The 20,919-nt window shown below is 35.5% G+C and overlaps 3 protein-coding genes across 3 annotated transcripts in view; all 3 read left to right on the forward strand.

Annotated features, from left to right (window-relative positions):
* The window catches only part of LOC145690804 (uncharacterized), a 49,507-nt gene extending 44,368 nt beyond the window's left edge, over nt 1-5,139 (forward strand). The window contains exon 2 of the mRNA XM_081766098.1: nt 1,212-5,139. Coding sequence (XP_081622224.1) covers nt 1,212-2,373 — 1,162 coding nt within the window. The 3' untranslated portion in view covers nt 2,374-5,139. The remainder of the gene's footprint in view (nt 1-1,211) is intronic.
* A 9,964-nt stretch (nt 5,140-15,103) lies between these two features.
* LOC145689667 (uncharacterized) lies at nt 15,104-15,829 on the forward strand. Its single transcript, XM_081763860.1, has one exon. The coding sequence runs from the start codon at nt 15,104-15,106 to the stop codon at nt 15,827-15,829; it is 726 nt and encodes a 241-aa protein (XP_081619986.1).
* Nucleotides 15,830-16,030: 201 nt separating this feature from the next.
* LOC145689668 (uncharacterized) lies at nt 16,031-16,594 on the forward strand. The gene has a single exon (XM_081763861.1). The coding sequence runs from the start codon at nt 16,031-16,033 to the stop codon at nt 16,592-16,594; it is 564 nt and encodes a 187-aa protein (XP_081619987.1).
* The last annotated feature ends 4,325 nt before the right edge of the window (nt 16,595-20,919 follow it).

A 20,919-nucleotide genomic window follows, 5' to 3' on the forward strand; every position in this document is an offset into this window, starting at 1 on the left:
CTGAATATCATTGAACACTAAGTGTTATAATAAACTAACTTGTGGAGTTTGCAGATGTAACTATATAAGTTTTGCTATATATATATATATACCGACCATATACAAGGTAAGAAAATAATATCTAAAATTCAGTCTACAGACCAATTGTTTCCTAAAGAGTGGCATATATCCTTTCGAGTATCGAGATGAGACGAGCAATGTTTACAATACTTTTCGTCTCGTCTCGATTCTCATCTCAAAAGCGTGACGATATTGTGAGTTAGCCTTGTCCCTTGTCCCATGTCGAATTAAAATGTTAAGCCTCATCCCAATTTTATTCGGTTTGTTTTAGAATGGAGATGAGAAATTCGTCTTTTCATGGGCAACATTACAGTAAACCGAAATATTTTTTTTCTAATATCACGTTTCTGCTTGTAATGGTATGACCTGTGCGATAATAAGTTTTTATTGTTTAAATATTTCACGATATAATTATTATTATTACTAGTATTATTCCTGAAAATTTGATAGTTCAAGTATTGAATCAAACGAGTATTCAAATATTTGAATGTAATAAAAGCCTGTCTGCCGATCAATCGCAATCAAAATTCCTAAAGTAGAGAAAAAAAGTTGCTCGACGTGTATTCGGTGAAAGAGTCTCCAGTTTACTGGTCAAGCGTCTAGACCACTGAACCACGATCACTACGCTGTAAACGATTCATCTTTATTCTGGTTACGTTAAGTTTCTGTGCCTCAGCGTTGAAAGTTGTATGTTACTTTTTTTTTCAAAAACGACTTTCGTGTTTCACTTATGATGGTATAAGTGAATAATCTATGGTAGAGTATATATTAAAAAGTTGGTTTGTTCTTAAACCTTTGGTTCGCAAATTTGTTTTTTTCTCCACACGAAGCTACAGATATGACAGATTTACTTCTCATACTCTGCATTTGTTTCAAAGCAGTCGCCATTACATGGTCAAAGACTTTTGACCGCCACGATACAAATGATTGTTCAATTTGATATATTGAAAAAGCTACAGGCTCTTATTTTGAAAGTAGAAAGATATGGAGACTTCTCAGTGGTACTCCAGTTCATATTTCTATAATAGTTCATGTAATGAAACAAATTGAGCGTAATTTTATCATGAAATATAGCCAATGATGACATTTTTTTTGTTGTTACTTAATCATTATCTCCAATCACATTTCGTTGTTTGTTGAATATGTTACAGGCCCGATATGGTATACGCTTCCCACGGAGAAGAGAATACGTTGAATATATTAAAGAAAGCCATTTCTCATTCAGATCCGGAATCTCATACTTCGATGCAGTTTGGCAAAGGATTTCATCGATCGCGTTTGTCAAGACATATACTGACGCAGGAAAGTGGAAAGCGTGATACGTACCAAAACACTGATGAACGCTTTAGTCAAAGCTCAAATATGTCAAACGGTAAGTTACTGCATACAAGTCAGAAATCCCACATCTGCGGAGTATGTGGAAAGAAATTTCGTGCATGTTCAAATTTGGCTAGACACATAATAATCCATACAGGAGAAAAACATCACACTTGCCAAGAGTGTGGAAAGTCATTTAATCAACGTTCACATTTGGCTAGACACATGTTAATCCACACAGGAGAAAAGCATCACACTTGCCAAGTGTGCGGAAAATCATTTAATCAACGTTCAGATTTGGCTAGACACACGTTAATCCACACAGGAGAAAAGCACCATACATGCCAAGAGTGTGGCAAGGCATTTATTCAACGTTCACATTTGGCTACACACATGTCAATCCACACAGGAGAAAAAGATTACACGTGCCAAGTGTGTGGTAAGACATTTAATCGACGTTTAAATATGGTTAGACACATGTTAATTCACACAGGACAAAAGAATCACACTTGCCAAGTGTGCGGAAAACCATTTAATCAGCGTCTAAGTTCGGCTACACACAGGTTAAACCACACAGGACAAAAACACTACACATGCCAAGAGTGTGGTAAGCCATTTCATCAACGTTCAATTTTGACTAGGCATATGTTAATCCACACTGGAGAAAAACCTCACACATGCCATGAGTGTGGTAGGGCATTTAATCAACGTTCAAGTTTGGCTACACACATGTTAATCCACACAGGAAAAAAACATCACACATGCCAAAAGTGTGGTAAGGGATTTAAACATCGTTCAAGTTTGGTTACACACATGTTAGTCCACACAGAAGAAAAAGCCCACATATGCCAAGAGTGTGGTAAGCCATTTAATAGACGTTCAAGTTTGGTTGCACACTTGACTATCCACACAGGAGAAAAAGCATACACGTGCCAAGTTTGTGGTAAGGCATTTAATCGACGTTCAAATTTGGTTAAACACGTTAATTCACACTAGAAAAGAATCACACTTGCCAATTGTGCAAAAAATCATTTAATCAACGTTCAAGTTTGGTTGCATACATGTTAATCAACACAGGATAAAATAAATCACACATACCAAGTGTGCGCAGAATCATTTAATTGGCGTTCAGATTTTACTAGACACATGTTAATCTAGATAGGAGAAAAGCATCACACATGCCAATTGTGCGGTAAGTAATTTAATCGACGCTCACATTTGGTTAGGCACATGTTAATCCAAACAGGTGAAAAAAATCACTCTTGCCAAGTATCCGGCATATCATTTAATCGACGTTCAAATTTGGCTACTTATGTTAATCCACACAGGGGAAAAGTATCACACATGCCAAGAGTATTTTAATTCATTTAATCAGCGTTCAAGTTTAGCTACGCACATGTTAATCCACAGGAAAAAAGCATCACACATGCCAAGAGTGCGGTTAGTCATTTAATCGAAGCTCACATTTGGTTAGGCACATGTTAATCCAAACAGTTGAAAAGAATCACACTTACTAAGTATGCGGCAATTCATTTAATCGACGTTCGAATTTGTCTACACACATGTTAATCCACACAGGAGAAAAGCATCACACTTGCCAAGAGTGTGGTAAGTCATTTTATCGATGTTCAGATTTGGTTAGTCACATGTTAGTCCACACAGGAGAAAAATATCAAACGTGCAAAGACACTGGAATGGAATTTATTCAACGTTCATACGTTTTGACCCGCAGAAAGGAAACGTCATACGCGAAAAATGTAAATTCTACGCTCAAAGTTAGAAGACACTTCAATAACAAAGTAAAAAGCACAGAGATGCAAAGAGCGTAGATTGCATTTACTCAAGGTTCACACATAGTAAATCACATGTTAAATCAGACAGGACAATAACCACACGTACGGAGAGTGTAGAAAAACGTTTACAGGCAGTTCACATTTGGCAAATGGCAATATCAGAACATTTCAATAACCAAACATGCAAATGGTGTTTGGCAAGACATTTAACTATACAAAAGATATAGAAAGATTTGACGCACTCACAAGATGTTAAGTTCTGAAAAAAATGATAAGTTCATCATAAATGTCCTACAAAATAGGTTTACAATAATATTAAAAAAAACATTAAGTCCTTCAAATGTCGTACCTCCACTTTGTAACGGAACGTGTTTTGGAAAACAGGTTTTAAGTTCGTAATTTGGGCAGATATTACTGCAAATTGGAGCCGCATCTACTCTACGAGCTGCGCTTTTGCCTTGCCGTCATAGGAATTGTAGCATAGTGAAAAATGGCTGACGCCGAGGAAGATTCGAATGACGATTCCTCAAGTAAATGTTTATCTGAAAATAATGACTCCAAATATACCCCTTCTTGAGTCTACATATATGTAATGGAGATAACGGTAACAAGTTTAAGCGACAACGATAATCAGGGTGCACCTTCCTCATCAGCTACAAGTGTAGATCCAGCGGAACAAACATGTTCCATGTCTGTTCCAACACTAGGGCCTTCTGGATCATCTGCGATTCGGCTGCGTCTTGCTGGTTAATACCTGGTTGCGGAGGCCCGTTTTTACCGCATATATTTATATTTCCCAAGACATTTTTTTAATGCCGATTGAAGGAAACTATGACAAATTGAAGAAAAAAAGCGATCAAAAAATCAAGTCGTCCTCTCTTCCACATCGGTTAAACTGATCAGACGAAGTTAGACAGTTTAGTAAACCACACATACGACGAGTTTAGAAAAGTATTTTGTGTATTTTTAAGTTTGGCAGGACATTGTAATACACAGTAGAAAATCTCACACATGAATACACACAGTTGAAAAGAAGATTTATATGGAGCTCACATTTTGCAATGCATATGTTAAAACACGCAGGAGAAAACATATTAAAAACTAAAGCGTTCTAAGTGTGTAGAAACGACTTACTAAGTTTATATTTTGCAACAGATATATTATACACATGGGGAGGAACTGCTCGTGTCAAGACTATGAAGACTGGTATAGTCGAAATTCAATTTTGGGGAAACATGCTATTTCATACAGGTAAAAGATGGCTATGCATAATTGTGAAAACCGTTTACATTAAGTCCAAATTTTGTTAGTGATAAGATATAGCAAGATATGTGAAACGATTTACTGAAAAATAAAGTTTGTATATAAAATGGTATAGTCAAGTTACACACGTGGTAAATATACAAATGCGAAACATCTTAGTTGGGGAAAGTTCGCGATAAAATTCGTTAAATACCACTTTCTTTAACCTTCATCTGCTCACGTACTGCCAATTCACGTTTCCACTCGCCACGACGTCAATTCGGCCGCCATCGATTAATCACATATTTCAGCATTGTGCATGATGCAAAGTGTATGTTTTGGAGCATTTAGGTTTAGTAAATTAAAGCAAATCAATTTTGACCAGAAGTATACTTATGCTTTAAATTAAATTACAACACTGTATGACTGAACACACTGAACAAAACACAAAAGGACAGAATCTAACCTAATCAACATCCATGTCACTGAGCTAGCTATGATAATGCTGACATTTATTGCAGGGAGCAGTAATCATTGAGTGCTTTTTGCACATGTTTTTCCACAATATGTAGATGCCAGGCGAGTTCAAAATAAATCAACCTCCATGTCACTGCCCTCTTTCTGAGATTGCTGGCATGTATTGCAAGTAGTAGTAATTGTTGACTGCCTTCTGAACACGTTTTATCCACAATCATTACATTCAAGGCGAGTTCTGTTTTGTCTTGACCAGGAGATGTAGCAGATATCTCTTCGGATATGTTAGTCTCGTTCGTCATTGGTATTTTGCTTTCTATATTGTGCCAAGAACAGCAGCAATTTTTTTTTCAAAGTTGAGATTTCACAACGAGCTTTCAGGTTTTCATTTATTAGTACAATGCTAACTCATACAGATGTGGTCTTCTTGTATAATTTTTGATGTTAGGGATGTTAAAAATGAAACTGCGATTGAAACGTAATGAAAGATATACTTACATTTTATGTAAATGGGAACCAAAAAAAATCACGTTTTGGCTACCTCTGATGGCAGATGGGCCATCCACCCTCCAATACCAACTTTGGCATTGTACTGAACCGGAAGTAATGTATTCGATAATTTTCTCGTAGAGGATTCATATGTTTCAGGGTAGCGAGATATTGCTTCAGGATTTGACATAACTTTCTAATCCAGATTTATAAATGGGAGAGAAACGGGCTGTTTTCCAAGAACAGGGAAAACAGGTTTCCCTTACGCATCTATCAAAAATGAGCGAAAGCGGAAAAGAAATAATAGAAGACGTCGAACGCAAAAGGTTTTGCTTATGTTGTCCTGGCCAGAGGCTCTAAGGCCGGAGAGAAAATAAAAGTGCAGAAGTGATAGATAAATGAGATAAAATGGACGAGCAAACGGATTGAACAGGGAAGTACGTTGATTATGCAGTTTAGAATTTGTTACAAAATAACTCATTAAAATTTTCTGCTTTTCCCTCAACTTCTGCACCTGATGCATCATTCTACCTTACTAGAGGTATGCTAGAAGTTTTAGACCTAAAACCAAACTTGTTTAGTGTTGTTGATGCTGGTGTCTGATTTTTTTAAAAAAAATATATAGTTTAGGTATTCGCTGCATCTCAATATCTTTTTTCCTATATCAGAAATTCTTTTAAGAATATGTGTTCATTTTGAAATGCACGCAACAATTCCCAAAGCTTTATCTTATTTCGAAATGAGTGGCAACTCTGTTCGCCGTGCCTTGTTGGAAATTTCACTGTTTTTACTTTTTTGAACAGTACAAAGTATTTATTATTGTTGCATTAAAAAGATCGGAGAAATAACCCACTGTCTCGTCTATTGTTCCATCTAGTAAAAGTGTCCACTGTAACACCATTAGTTTTTTACAAATTTCACCCAAAGGGGCCTTCCTTCTGACAGGCACAAACTTTCTTTTTGAGTTGGATTGCTGGCTTCTGAGTTCGGGAGTAACATATGGAACGGGGAACTCGCGGTCTGGGAGAAGCAACTCTTTATATGGGATGACACATTCTGTTGGAAAAATAGAGATGACATAACCTAAGCTGTTATTTTTACACGCGTTATGAATATTGTACTATCCCAAAACGAGTCCTTGAATAGAATTTTCGACAAAGGGTCTGATGTTATCCCATGTTTACTGTAGATCCATATCTAAGCCCAAGTTACAGTCACCAAAATGAGCACCTTTGTCACCTTCTAATGGCAACTGGAAGTGATTCGTTGCATGTTTCAAGTAAATTTTGAGGACTGTTTCTATATGGTCTGCAGAAACACTCGACGAAATTTGTGTTTTTGGACATACTTACCTTAGCTCAAATAAATTCACACTCACGTACGAGATGGTTCTGTGCCCTGCTGACCCACTTATTTTAATACTACGAACACTCCGCCCCTATTATCTTCCGGTCGTTTATCTATGTAGACAATTGGTTGAGAAACGGCATTCCACTGTTCATTACCGATTCTTTCAATCACGTTACACTCACCACTAAAGAGTCATATTCCGGCAAAAAACTAATATTCATAGCAGAGTCTGTAAAATTGTAAAACTTCTTCCACCACTTGACAGACATACTAATAGCTCTTGCGTAGTTGATTTGTAAAAATCGCTTAAAGCTGGCTTCCGTACAAGGCTTATGTGTAGGGATGGGCACGAGACAAGATTTGTGGTTGTCTCGTCTCGAAAATGTGCTGTAACAGTGATGGCTGACTCCAAAAATGTATATTTCTCTATTGGAAGAGCCGTGTCTCGACTCGAATTTTGTCTGGAAAATCCTGTCTACTCGTCTCGTGCGCATCCCTACTTATGTGAATAATTAGTGTAAAAAGTTCCTTGTTTTTAAATGAAGTAACACGCTTTCATTTAGAAAAAAAGATTTTATTTTTAGTATTTTTTTCAATTTCTCAATATGCTGTTTTGCGTATTGATTCATAACTTTTACTACTATTCCTGGGGGGAGCTCATGTAGTTTGGATTCCACGCTAATCAGTAGGTCGACGTCTCATATAGCCTCACTGCTGAACAGGAAGTTCCACTCAAATTCAATTCAACTTTTTTTTTTTTTTACTATTAAACTTCGTCGGTAAAAACAGCTGAAACACTTTATATGCGGAATACTCAATAGATAGCCCAGCATTTTGATCAATTCCCGGGATACCACTAAACAGGGGTTTTGCAGTTACCTGCATTTTATCGCTCCAAGCTACATCAGAATCTGTCTTTGAATAGGAACGACACTTTTTTTTTCTCTCTTTCCCGGCGCAGCCTCAGGTTCACTTGAAACAGAGTTACTATATTTTTCACTCCTGAATACGCCACTGAGCACAGAATAATCAATGTCATTACTATTCATTACTAACTCATAACCGTCAGTCGGAGACATTCATCAGTTCTGCAATTTCATTATCGCTAAAAATTATGCCTCTTCTTTTTGTAATACCGCCGCTCGTAAAGGAATATCCACACACAGACACACAAACTTAATATAGATATATATATTAATCAAAAAGCACGACATATACTAAGGAAAATATAAATGTCCGTTCGTCCGTCTCATTGAAATGAACCCATATGGCGTGAGTGCATGTCTAAGTTTTTGACTCCTACGAACCGTGGGGAAGTGATGAAGACGTGATTAGATGCAAATACAGCCCTCGTCACCTACACACTGCATAGTTTCTTAAGTTGAAAGAAAACAAAGGACCCATTCTGTGTTGTTGTATATACATTCGGCAGGGGAATTGATCGCAGTTGCCAGGGATACATTTCTTTTTACCCTTTAACATATTCGAGAGCTGGAAAGTGTGTATACTGATAGATCTTGAGGTAGAAATGGAGCCATTGCTAATAAGTATACAGGAAGATAACAGGAACAGCGATAAGTCAACAAACCCATTACGAAGTGAATGAAGTAAATAGATTAATAGATGAGTTTTGAATGTTTTACTTCAACGTTTTATTTCGATTAAATTGAGATGTGTAATGCAATAATATTATTTTCATGATGTTGTGAAAGGTCATAATAAATACTTTTTCCTATTACATTCTTATGAAGTAAGCTTTGCGCTAAAAGCTTCCTGAACGTGACAACACTGCACGACATCGTTGCCACACTTCCACTTACTGTAGGCTGTTTCTTCATATAAGCGGGGGAAATTTAGAGATTGGGCTGCAACATGGCTCACCGCTTAACGCAGAAAACATGTTGAAGTAAAAAAAAAAAATAATCAAAAAATAAATACTCTACCAACTAAACCTTTTTTTGTTAATAGTTTCAAATATTTGGAACACTAGACTTCCAAATTTTTGAACAGTGTTTTGTACGTTTCTCTACCTACCATGGTAAAGGAGATCAGAGCGTCGTACATTTGTTTTAATTACAAAAAAAAAAAAAGTATAAATGGATGAAAATTGAACTTTTCAAAACTTACAGTTAATGGATGCATCTACATATTGTACACTGGAAATTATTTCACGTGATCATTTTTTCTGAGATATAGTCCTATAAACATTGATCTACCAAAAAAGTACGAAAAAATACGCACTTTTTCATTAATCATTATTTTTTTCTCACTGCATAGTACAAAGAAATGTTTTATGTCTTAAGTATTGAAAAGACAACATTTCAGCAATTCCAACGAGGTACGACAATGCAATATAAGTTTTGACTGAACGTCACGGCAGCACCACGAAACCAGGGGCCTATCTTTATCAAATGGATAGTAGAGATGCACTTCCTCCCATTCCCGGTACAACATCTGAAGGTTGGATCGAGTTTCTGTCTCCTCGTTCCATCAGAAGAATGGATTTCAAAAATGAAGAGTTTTGAACTTATTTTCAATGACATTAATGGTACCCGCACAATGTCCGGTGAAAGAAAAACATTGTAAAAAGACTAACCGAGAAAATAAGTGAAAAGTATCCTGATGTAAATGAACATTTAATTGAGATATATGTAATAACTAGGATCATCATTCGCATAAAATACATGAATAATAGAAGTAAAATTCTAAAATCAACAAATGCCCATAAAAGAAAATCATGACTAGGCATGCCTTAGCCACAGCGAGGCCTACAACAAAAAAACTAAGCAGCAAAAGGTGTGTAGTATTATTATTTAATATTATTTATTATTGTTTGTTTCCTGTGCAAACTTTGTCTTGTGTTGCTTGTGGCTGCGCGCTTCGCTTGTCTGCTCCTCTACAATTTGTCGTCCTCCTGCCTGATCTTGCAGTGACGTCGTGTCCCCAGCCAATCAGCGTCCCTTTACCGATATAACCAAACATTAATTCTAGTAACCTGGCATCACTCTACGAAAGAAATACGCAACCGCAGAAGAAGATTGGAGAAATAAAGTTACTTTTCTGAAAGTTCTCGTAAATCATTTCATTAACTGGCAAAAAAAATATAAGGGAAGTATAAGACCAGTGTTAAATTCTTATTATTCAATTCACAATGGCTGGTGAGGAGTTTGTTAAGTTGGAATTGATGTGTAAAGAAGAAATTGTTTATGACTTACCTCAGGAAGATCCACTCGAAGGGAAAGGGCGGACATAGGAACTGATGACTGACAACAAAGAGTTAATATTCTCTACAACGGAAGGAGAGCAAACAATGGACAAGGATACAGCTATGTGTTCTTTGGATGTGAAACTAAACGTTGATAGGGTGAAATCAGAATTAACAGAAGAAGATGATCCTGCACTTGAAAGTAATATAGAAACGCTACGAAAAATAGTGGTTCAGGAGACTTGCGCGTCGTACTCTAATGACTCCCAACAATTAACCACAAAAAATTTAAATTCAGTTCGGACAGAAAGGTAATGTTCATTTTTTCATATACTAATTGACTCAGATTGATAATACGGTTACATGGGTTCGGAAAATTGTTGGTTAAAAGAAATGCTTCACAAGAAGTATATATATATATGGGAGATATCTCGAACGTAAGTTAGTAATCTACACTTTGGGAATGGCATGGCACACATACACTAGCTGTATACCAAATAATAACAACGAATCGATGTTTTGTCAAGATATAAAGGAATATTTTTTTTTTTTAAGATATAAACTACTGCTCATACAAGTCTTATGTAGTTTATATCTTGATAAAAAATTGATTCTTTTATTATTGATTACACATTAGTCATTAAATGTTGCACATATTTAAAATATAGGTACTCGACGATATTGTTTTATTTATATAGAGACTTTTGTAAAATAAGAAATCGCGAGAATAATATTCATCCTAAAATTTTCCAAATTAAACGTGGAATGTATTATATTGGAACAAAAACTATGGACATTTGTAATTTTATTCAGGATTTAGCTCAAATGGGTCCAGCCTCATTTCTCCCGAGGGCTTAGAAAGACATTAGCAAAATACAAATAAAGAATATTTTTACCAAGAATGAATGTTCATTAATTGTAGAGGTCCATACACAAATCCATTTCATAGCTGCACTAATTTATTTCAAGGAAGTCTACTTTTTAAATTCCCAGCAATCATTTCTAGGGTATGGACCTCAATTTCTCAATATAGGATCACTTTAGGGGCTTACTAAACCTACATGAATATGAAACGATGTACAAAGAACTCTAACGAGCATGCGCTAGATGGCCAGTAAAGAGAACATTGCTGTGCAGATTAGGGCATTACGCAGAATGTTGGTAAACGAGGATAGCGCAAAATGCTTTATTTAGGATAAACTTACATGTCTTGCGTGTTTAATGTGTACTTGAACGTTCCTAAGTATTTTATAGGTATCATTCTGAAATGCTTTCTTTGCTTGCATATTTGTGTTCCGAAGTACCACAATACATTAGGGACGTAATTTCTTAATTATATGGATTCCTTCGTTCCCAAATATTTTTCTAGTTCCGTGTCATGATTTGACACATTGAATTTTGATACTCCATTTCGTGTATAGGAAGTTTTAAAACATGAGAGCCTTCTCTCACACCACTACCCAAAGGGCAACCCACCCTTGTTAGGACGATGGTTGGTGGTTGTTGCCAGATGTCCAATGTCATTAGGCTGAAGAAGAAACAATAAAGAAAAAGGAAGGAAAACAAATGAAAAATAAAGACATAATGTTATTACTTTCTGTGATAGATTATTATTATTATTATTATTATTATTATTATTCAGGACTGTCCACAGGCAGGTTTTAGGTGCTGGTTGTATCCATATGATTATTATTATTATTATTTTTGAAAGACAAAATATTTCATTGAAAGTAGCATAGTCGGTTTAATTATACCTTAATGATTCCTTTAAGAACGTTACCTATAAAGGAGAACTTAGCATTTTAAAATAATTAATTGTCATAGCCAAGAATGCATTCTCTTTTAATTGAAAGAAAAAAATTGTGTAGGGAGGCATAAGGAAATCTAGAATGATTTTGTATAGATAGCAATTAGCACTGGCTGCCACGTTAAATAGCCTCCTAATATTTGGGATGTAAATTAAGATGGGTACCTTTATCCTTATTTTTCCTTGCCCCCCGCAATGTAGAATATCAATTCTAATACCTTTATTCCCAGGACTCGTTATAGCACAATTGTCTGAATCGTCTGACCAGTTCTTCATCCACAGGAGTTACTATCAAACACACACATCTTCATAGCCCTGACCACGAACATTATTGATACTATGCAGGCAAGGGCGCCCATGTTGTGGTTTCCAAGGGGGCCAAGTACAAGCGACGTTTCAAATATGGTTTCAAATTTTGCTGTAATTAATGTAAAAATTCTATTGGGTTTTCGATATTCCGAAGTACAATTTCCTCTTAGGAGAGAGGACAAGCGCCCCACTTTGCCCTTTCCTGATGGGCGCCCTTGTATGCAGGTATCTATATCGCCATGCAATTACATGTGGTGATTCACTACGAATACATTTTTTCACCGAGGTTATATATTTAAAACCCATACTTCGTAGCAGGCGAAAAACTGTAGTGAGTTGGTATGGAAACTTGTATTCGGTGTCAGCTGTCTTAAGCCTCATTGCTTCAATTAACGCTTCCGTTGTGGGAGATTTGCCTTCCTTATAAAATTCAAAAACTATGCGGCGCAATAAATCACGAGTGAAATCGTCAATTTTATCGAATTGGAGCTTTTGTTTTACAACTTTCTGTTTGTTGATGTCGAATAGTTTTTCACATCAATTTTCCCACAAATTCTTTTTATAGCACTAATGCTAACACCAGTCGCCTACGTTAATAACTTATTTTAAGTTTTTGGAAGTTAAGACACCACCATTATCGATGACACTTCGTAAAAAAAAAAAAAAAAACACACATTTTTCACTATCATCATTGTTTGCTTACGCAACTTAGCTCCCCTCCCAACTACAACATTATCTTCTTTCGCCGGAGTTTTTTTCGAAGAAGGCCCGGGCTCTGGATTTTGGTCCAAATATACCTCGTTACGAGTGTTATTGTTTAACCAAGGTCGGGAAAACATTTACATTGTAGCGAATTATAACCGAAAACACTAACACAAAAAGAGTGACTCAACACTGAAAGAAATATTGAAAAAAGGGACATTTGGCAATCTCTTTTTCTGTTTCTCGCCTCTTGTTTTCTTAGATTTATGACCAGTTGACAAGGGTCGGAGCCTTTTGGGTGATCTGTGAATTCCTGGAACCAGGGCTCTCTTGATCTGAAACCATGTATACAGTAGTTACTAGATAACGTAACACGGGGTTACTTTGCACATATGTCCTTAGTTTGCACGAATATGAAAAGAGTTTCAAAGTCCTCTGTCGGTACAACCATGAACTGTAAACAGGAAGTTTCAACTACACTGTGGAGTTTGTATCTGGCAAGATTGTGAAAAGTTGAAAAACATTTGACTGTAATGAGACGCAGTAGTTCTGCAAAAGCTAGAGAAATAGTGGAAGTCATGTGTACCGGTAACATTTGTAATTTTTGAAGACATACAGTCAATTTGTATGGTTTTGGTTTTGTTTGTAGAATGATATAGTAATGTGTGATGTTTAATGGAAAATAGACAAAAGATAGAAAGTTGTGTTTTTTTCTTAAACACAAATTGCTTTTATAGACTGTAACATTTTGGCACACCAGCGTGAGGCGGGAAAAAAGGACGAATCATGGATAAATTAGTAAAGGCTAGGAAACCGGTGCAGATATCGTTTTCAAAGGCTTATACTAGCTTAGTGGCTGAATGTGAAAAGGACAATGTAAATGTGGAAAATGTCAAGTTATATTTTACTAAGTTGGAGCGACTTATAACCGAATTGTCAACCTATGATGAAAATATACTTGAACTGTTGCTTAGTGACACAAGCAAAAAAAGTGAAGCACGTTACATGCAAGAGTACAACAACGTGGAAAGTTACCGGGAAATGTTAGACGAAGCGCGTGTAAAACGAGAACATTTTGAAAAAAGTACCTGCTTCTAGCAGTTCAGGTGGTCATACAGGTAAAAAGAAACTTAAATTACCGAAAATTGAGTTGAAAACTTTCAGTGGGGAAATAAGTGAGTGGATAAGTTTCTGGAGTCAGTTCAAACGAATTCGTAAGGACGATGAAATCGAGAAAGAGGACAAGTTCCAATACCTGCTACAATCAATTATTACCGGTAACAGAGCATGGGACGTAGTGAACAGTTATCCACCCACAGCCGATAATTACGATAAAGCTATAGAAAGTTTATGCAATCGTTTTGGTCGACAAGAATTGTTGATAGAGTACTACATACCTGAACTGTTAGGACTTGTTATACAGAATGTTTCGAATGACAAAAATAAGTTAAAATTGTATTCCTTATATGATAAACTTGAGTCATATTTACGTGCGCTAGAATCAATAGCTATGACTAATGAAAAATATGCAGCTATGTTATTCCCCTTGGTAGAATCTTGTATGCCTGATGAAATTTTGAGGGTTTGGTTAAGGCATACAGCGACTGCCAGTGTAAGTGATAGTAATGCGAATACGTATAGTGAGAAACTAAAACAGTTGTTACAGTTCCTGAGAAATGAAGTGGGGGAGAAGAACGCATTGCGTTAGCTCAAGCCGGATTTAAAGTGAAACAAACTTCCATGGTGAATTTTAAAAAGAATAAAGAAGAAAAAGGGTACCTACTGTTAATAATCTTTTTTCTGGACAAAATCAGGTAAAAGAGGACAAACAGTGTGTTTTTTGTGAGGCGTATTATTTACCACAAAAGTGTGAAAAGCCAAAATTATGAATCTGGAAGAGAAAAAGAAACTGTTATGCAGCAAAAGTGTTGTTTTCGGTGTTTGAAACCTCAAAAGCACACTCCCAAGAGCTGTACATTTAATGTTGTTTGTTTTTTGTGTAAGGGAAAACATTTCTCGGTTTTGTGTCCGGAAAAATTAGAAAACAAAACAAAACAAAATTCAGAACCACATAACGGAACGCTAACGAATCAACATGGTAGGGATGAGTTTCTCCTACAAACTCTTAAGTTAAAATTGAAAACAAACGGGAAAGAATGTGTAGTGCGTGCACTTTATGACAGTGGTTCACAGAGATCATATGTCCCTAAGCGAGTAGTGGAAATACTGGGTTGTCAACCAATATGTACTGAAACTTTAGAACATAGTTTGTTTGGTGGTGTCAAAACACAAAAGGAGTCCCTTAACAAATATAGTATACTTCTAGCTGATGTTAATGACAATCACTCGTGTAGAATGGAAGTTTCAGAGAAACCAGTGATTTGCGGTCAGATACCTTCTCTTAAACGTGGACCTTGGTTAAAAGAAATGAAGAAGAGAAAAATTTGGGTGTTCGATTTAGATAGTACGGGAGAAATAGAACTGTTAATCGGTGCGGATATTGCTAGTGAATTTTTAACAGTAGATATGTTAAAGTTAGAGTCAGGACATTTTGCTGTTAGAACAATATTTGGATCGACGATAATGGGTAAGTTCCCGTCCAAAAGATGTTATGGTATGTCTGCCAATGTTGTGATCACTTTATTGTCAATCTGTGACCGTATTGCGGATTTGTGGATATTAGATACGTTAGGCATCACTGACCCAATAGAACTTAAGACTAAGAACGAAAACCATGAAGTAATTTTAGGACATTTTGAAGAAACTTTGTGCGTGAATTCAGATGGTCGTTACGAAGTTAAATTGCCGTGGAAGCAAGAACCTATGGAACTACATGACAACAAGGAACTAGCTGAAAAGAGATGTGTGAAGATGACCGAGAAGCTGTGGCAAGAAGGAAGATACGAAGACTATGATAACGTCTTTCGAAACTGGTTGGAAGAAGGAATCATAGAAGAAGTACCGGAGGAGAAGCTGGACAAACGAAGCTACTATTTACCACATAGGGCAGTGATAAAAGAGAATTCCACTACCCAATCAGGCCAGTTTTTGATGCGTCTTCAAAGGATGCATATTCATTGAATGACTGCTTAGAGAAGGGTCCAAATTTAATTGAAGAAATTCCGGCACTTATGCATAGGTTTAGAGAGAAAAAGATAGGGATTATATCAGACATTAGAAAAGCTTTCCTGCAAATTTCGGTAAATAAAAACGATGGTGATTATTTAAGATTTTTTTTGGTGGGAGAATTTTGACGAAAGGAAGTTTAAAACTTTTAGACATATGCGAGTTGTTTTTGGTGTGAATTGCAGTCCCTTTCTGTTGGGGGCCGTGCTTAATTACCATTTAGAAAATGCTCCCCGTGAATATGAAGAAATAACTATTAAATTGAAACAATCCCTTTATGATGATAATTGTGTCACGTCTGTTGACAATGAAGACGTAATGTTTGCTTTGATCGAAAAATCAAAGACGCTGCTCAGTGAAGGTAAATTCGATTTACGAGGATGGGTATATAGTGGTTCTTCCATAGGCAGTAATGATGTTTACACTCCAGTTCTAGGTATGTTATGGGACACATGTACATACACTTTACTGTGTGATACAAAGAATTTAGGCAGAGTAGAAGGACCAGTATCAAAACGAGTTATTTTATCTACTGCTCATAGGTTATTTGACCCTCTAGGATTTCTGTCACCAGTGACGTTGATTCCAAAATTGTTACTTCAAGAAAGCTGGGAAAATAACAATTCTTGGGACACACCAGTTTCTTCAGAAATTTCCAGGAAATTCGACAGGTGGTATAAAGAACTGGCGATGTTGGCCGAAATAAAGATTCCTAGATAGTTTGCACAGGATGTTACAAGGAACTCTTGGACGTTACATGTTTTTTGTGATTCTAGTAAAAATGCATATGCATCTGTCGTGTTTTTGAGAAGTGAATGCAATGGAGAAGTTAATGTCCAGTTGTTTTTCAGCAAAGCACGTGTTGCGCCATTGAAAAAGTCAACTATTCCACGTTTAGAATTAATGGCCTGTTGTATCGGAGTTAGACTTGCTGTGTCTGTGATTGAGAGTTTAAATTTCGACATTCCTGTGTTCTATTGGACAGATTCTTTGGTGGCGCTTTATTGGATAAAAAATGATTAACCTTGGGGAGTGTTTGTAATGAATAGATTGAAGGAAATTCGAACTCTCTCCGACGTAAAGTGTTGGAGACATGTACCGGGAAATTTGAACGCAGCTGACCTACCCTCAAGAGGCTGCAGTGCTGCAGCGTTACTGAAGAGTAAATGGTGGGAAGGATCTGACTGGTTACGGCAGACGGAAGAATTATGGCCGAAAACTGATGAAACCAAATACGCTTGAAGTAAATAATGAAAAACTGAAAACAGTTCTTTCGTTTAGTGTTGCAAATGAGCCAAAGTAAAAAAAGAAAGAAAAGAATAATTTTAGTTTCTGTAATCTACGGACATAATTGTATGTTTTATATTGTATCATACAGCAACAAATTTGTTTCTCTCAGTTATTACCGATAAGACAGTTTCAAATTATATCTTTTGTGTTGAGAAGCGGAAAAACTGTTATTACCAATAAAAAGTTTGATAATATTTAGAGAATAAGGATTGGAAATATTTTCCTAACTTGTTTCGGATTTGTACCTTTTACTTGCAACTATTCTACAACAAACTCTACTGAATAAATATTTTTTTTTTCATTTTTTGTAGTTAAGTGTAACAAATTAGGAGTTTCTGCTTTTTACAATTTAGAAATTTGTAAGAATATCTTTAGCTGGAAACTGTAAAGAAAGTTGTATTTTTTGTATTGTATTGTATTGTATTGTTGAAAGTTGCATTATATTTTTATTTACAGCAATTGGAGGTTGCATATGTTAAATTACGTTACCAACATTAAATTCAGACAGCATTGCCGAGCGAGCGTAGCCAGTGAAGGCGGAATAGAGCCCCGCAGGGCACGTTGTTTTCTATCTTCGTTACCAGCAATTCACTTTCTTTTCTCACATAAATCACTTCCTCTTACACTTACGGTTCGTGAAAATCCCCTACCCCCTAAAAAAAATGTGTTCGGTACTTTCTTGAGTACTTGTACATCAGTGTCAACTCATTTGTTCCGTAAATTGTTCTACGTTTTCCTAGTTTTTGGCACCTATACTAAACAATTACCCTACATTTAGTTCAAATGGGAAAGGAATTTAAGAAAGTTGTTGTTAGTTATATAAAGTACAGTCAAATAATTTTAAATTTTTTAACGTCCAAATTCTTTAAAATTTAGAAGTAACTCATATTATATTAAAACAAAGTAATTAGTCATATTGTTCTTATAATTTGGAAGATAAAGTAAAGAAATGGAAACAAATTCCTTCCCGGGATTTTTTAGGCCAGGGAGAAAACCAGGGAATATTCCGGGTCTCAAATAAAAAATTAAGAAATTGTTTGTGATTCATATCTAGGCCCATTCTTTCTGTAAGTCCCTCAAAAATTTTAGTCATTTCACTTGTCTTTTAATTGGAGTGATTTCAAATTATATCCCCTATGGTGAAAAGAAGAACGCACGCCATGAATAGATCCAAGTTACGTACATGTTACAAATAAAACGATTGGGTATAATTGTATAGCTCTTCCCTAGGATATTATTATCCGTTCCTAGATTCTAGAAAATGATAACTAATTATTTCAGTCATCGGGTAGCGATAACGTGATTTGAAGTGAAACACCTCCAACTTAGTCCTTCAGAGCGCGTAAATGAGAAGTCGAAATTTAGAGTAGGTAAAAAAATAGAAAGGGTAATTTTTAGTTTCTGTTACCTACGGACATAATTGTATGTTTTGTATTGTATCTTATAGCAACAATTGTGTTTCCCTCAGTTTTTACGGATAAGACACTTTCAAATTATATCCTTTGTGTTGTGAAACGGAAAGAGTATTATTACCAACCGCACGTTTGATAATATTTCAAGAAGAAAGAATGGAAGTATTTTCCTGACTTCGTATTTCCTTGTTTTGGATTTTACCTTTTACTTGCAGCTATTCTACAACCAACTTTACGGAATAAATAATGTATTTATTTTCATTTTTAGTAGTTGTGTAACAAATTAGGGGTTTGTGCTTTCTACAATTTAGAAATTTGTAAGAATATATCAGGTGGAAACTACAAAGAAAGTTCGAACTTGTTCTATTTCAAGCGCTTTCCAATTCGATTTTTTATTTTATTTTATTTTTTTTATTTGTTTTTTTTTGGCGGTGCTCTGAGCCCATCGTAGAGGTGTATATATTTGACATACTGCTATTCCTAGTATAAGAGGCAAGAAACTCATAAGTATTTTTTTTAATGAAGAAGGAAGTATTAATCTCCGTACTGACAAACAATGAAAGAAATTTTGATCGTAGCATTAAACTTCTTTTAAATTTGGGGTTCAGAACGGCTCCTACTCCGCGGATGGTATAATTTGAGACCGTTTCATTTTTTTAGGCGAGTGAAATGAATTGATATTTTATTTGATAATATAGACGAATGTAAGAATATCCCAGGTACAAACTTTGAAAAATTTTCCAACTAATCTGTTTGAAACATCTTGCGAAATTTAACAGGTATTGCCAGTTATTTTGCTGCTAATTGGAGAGAATGTAATTTAAGATCAAGATTTTCTTATTATTTGAGTGAAATAAATTTTGTTACTCTGCTTTTAGATTTTAGATAAGTGAGAATGACCCTAGATACAAGTCCCGCAGGATTTTGTGTTCTTTATTTAAGAAAAGCTTTGGAATAGAAGATTAAGAATAGGTTTATCAATACAAAATAACTTTGCAAAGTGTTTTTTGACAAAATAGAATCTTAGTACCTTTAAAAATGTGCCCAACGTCGGCTTCTTCTTTTTAGTTTTCCTTTAAAGGGAGGTGGTCATTATGACTACTAACCGATTTCTGAGTAACGTTAGTTTCAATTTTTGTTAAGGGGCAGCAGCATTTTATCAGATAATGTTCTCGCAGTACATTGAAAACTGTATTTTATAATGGACTTTTCGTTCTTCTATATAGAACTCCTGAAGCCTGACATCATCATTATTATTTAAATTCATTTCAGAACGATGTTAAGTCAAATTTCATTGTGGGTTAATGAGATGTACTCATAAAATGCCAGCGAAGCGTTACTTATTTATTTATAAATTTGACTGTACAGTCCAGATTAGGAATATAATCGTAAATACGAAATAACTAAGTACATTCCGCCTTTCGAACAAAATATTTTCGAAGCATAGAAAACTACACTGTTTAAGCTGAATTTCATTCTGGATTGCAGGTTTACATTAGGAAAGCACGATGATGGCTATGAATCCAAGGTTTTATGAGTGAAAGATATAAACTGCTTTAAAAAAAAATGTTCACTTTTATTATATTTCTTACACGGGGGAATATATTCCATTATCCAATCAAAAGTGCAGGAACGTGAGGGTACGTGGAACCAAGAATGACGAGAAAGTTATGGAGCTAATGGTTTTTTAGTTTACTTGTGTATCAGTTTTTTGATATATTTTGTTTCCACGTATATTTCCCTTTCTTTAATTTGCACTTTTTCTCAATTTTTAAAAGTTTTTCACACTATTTTCGATTGAATTCCACCAAGATATGAGTTTTCTACCATTTTGTCAGTACTTGTGTGCATTGATAGCTTTTATCATACTTCATACTGCCTTTTTGGACAGTTCCATATTTTTGTACTTGAAGCTATAAACGCTGAGGTATTTCATACAAAATCAGGAAGTTCACGAGTGAAACCTTAAAAATTAGTTAAATTTTACATTTCAAGTAGTATTACCAATTGGCGAAAAAAACTGGAAGGCTGAGATTTTTTCGAAGTTTGTTTTGAAATTACAAGTTCTCAAAATACAGACAATTTACCAGCAAAGTATTACATGCTTGACATTTGTTCGATTACGACTTGCAGAGAGCTCAAAATTCATAGGATACTAGCAAGTAGCAACATAGCACTTGCAACATAGATATTTTCTATTTTGTATCCAAGTAGTATGAGAATCGTGAAGGTAACTTAAATGATATTTTTATTACTTGTTTATGGTAATGAACAATTTTTTAAACGATTTATTTATATTTTAGCTGAGTGTGACGTAAAATGTCACGAAATATCGAAAGTGTA

This window comes from Thermobia domestica, chromosome 7 (genome assembly GCF_964235325.1).
Source record: "Thermobia domestica chromosome 7, izTheDome1.hap1.1, whole genome shotgun sequence".
NCBI lineage: Eukaryota > Metazoa > Arthropoda > Insecta > Zygentoma > Lepismatidae > Thermobia > Thermobia domestica.

Bases quoted from the DNA above. Each gene is read 5' to 3' on its own strand.
- LOC145689668 (XM_081763861.1), top strand. From the start codon at position 16,031: ATGCGAGTTGTTTTTGGTGTGAATTGCAGTCCCTTTCTGTTGGGGGCC.
- LOC145689667 (XM_081763860.1), top strand. From the start codon at position 15,104: ATGGAAGTTTCAGAGAAACCAGTGATTTGCGGTCAGATACCTTCTCTT.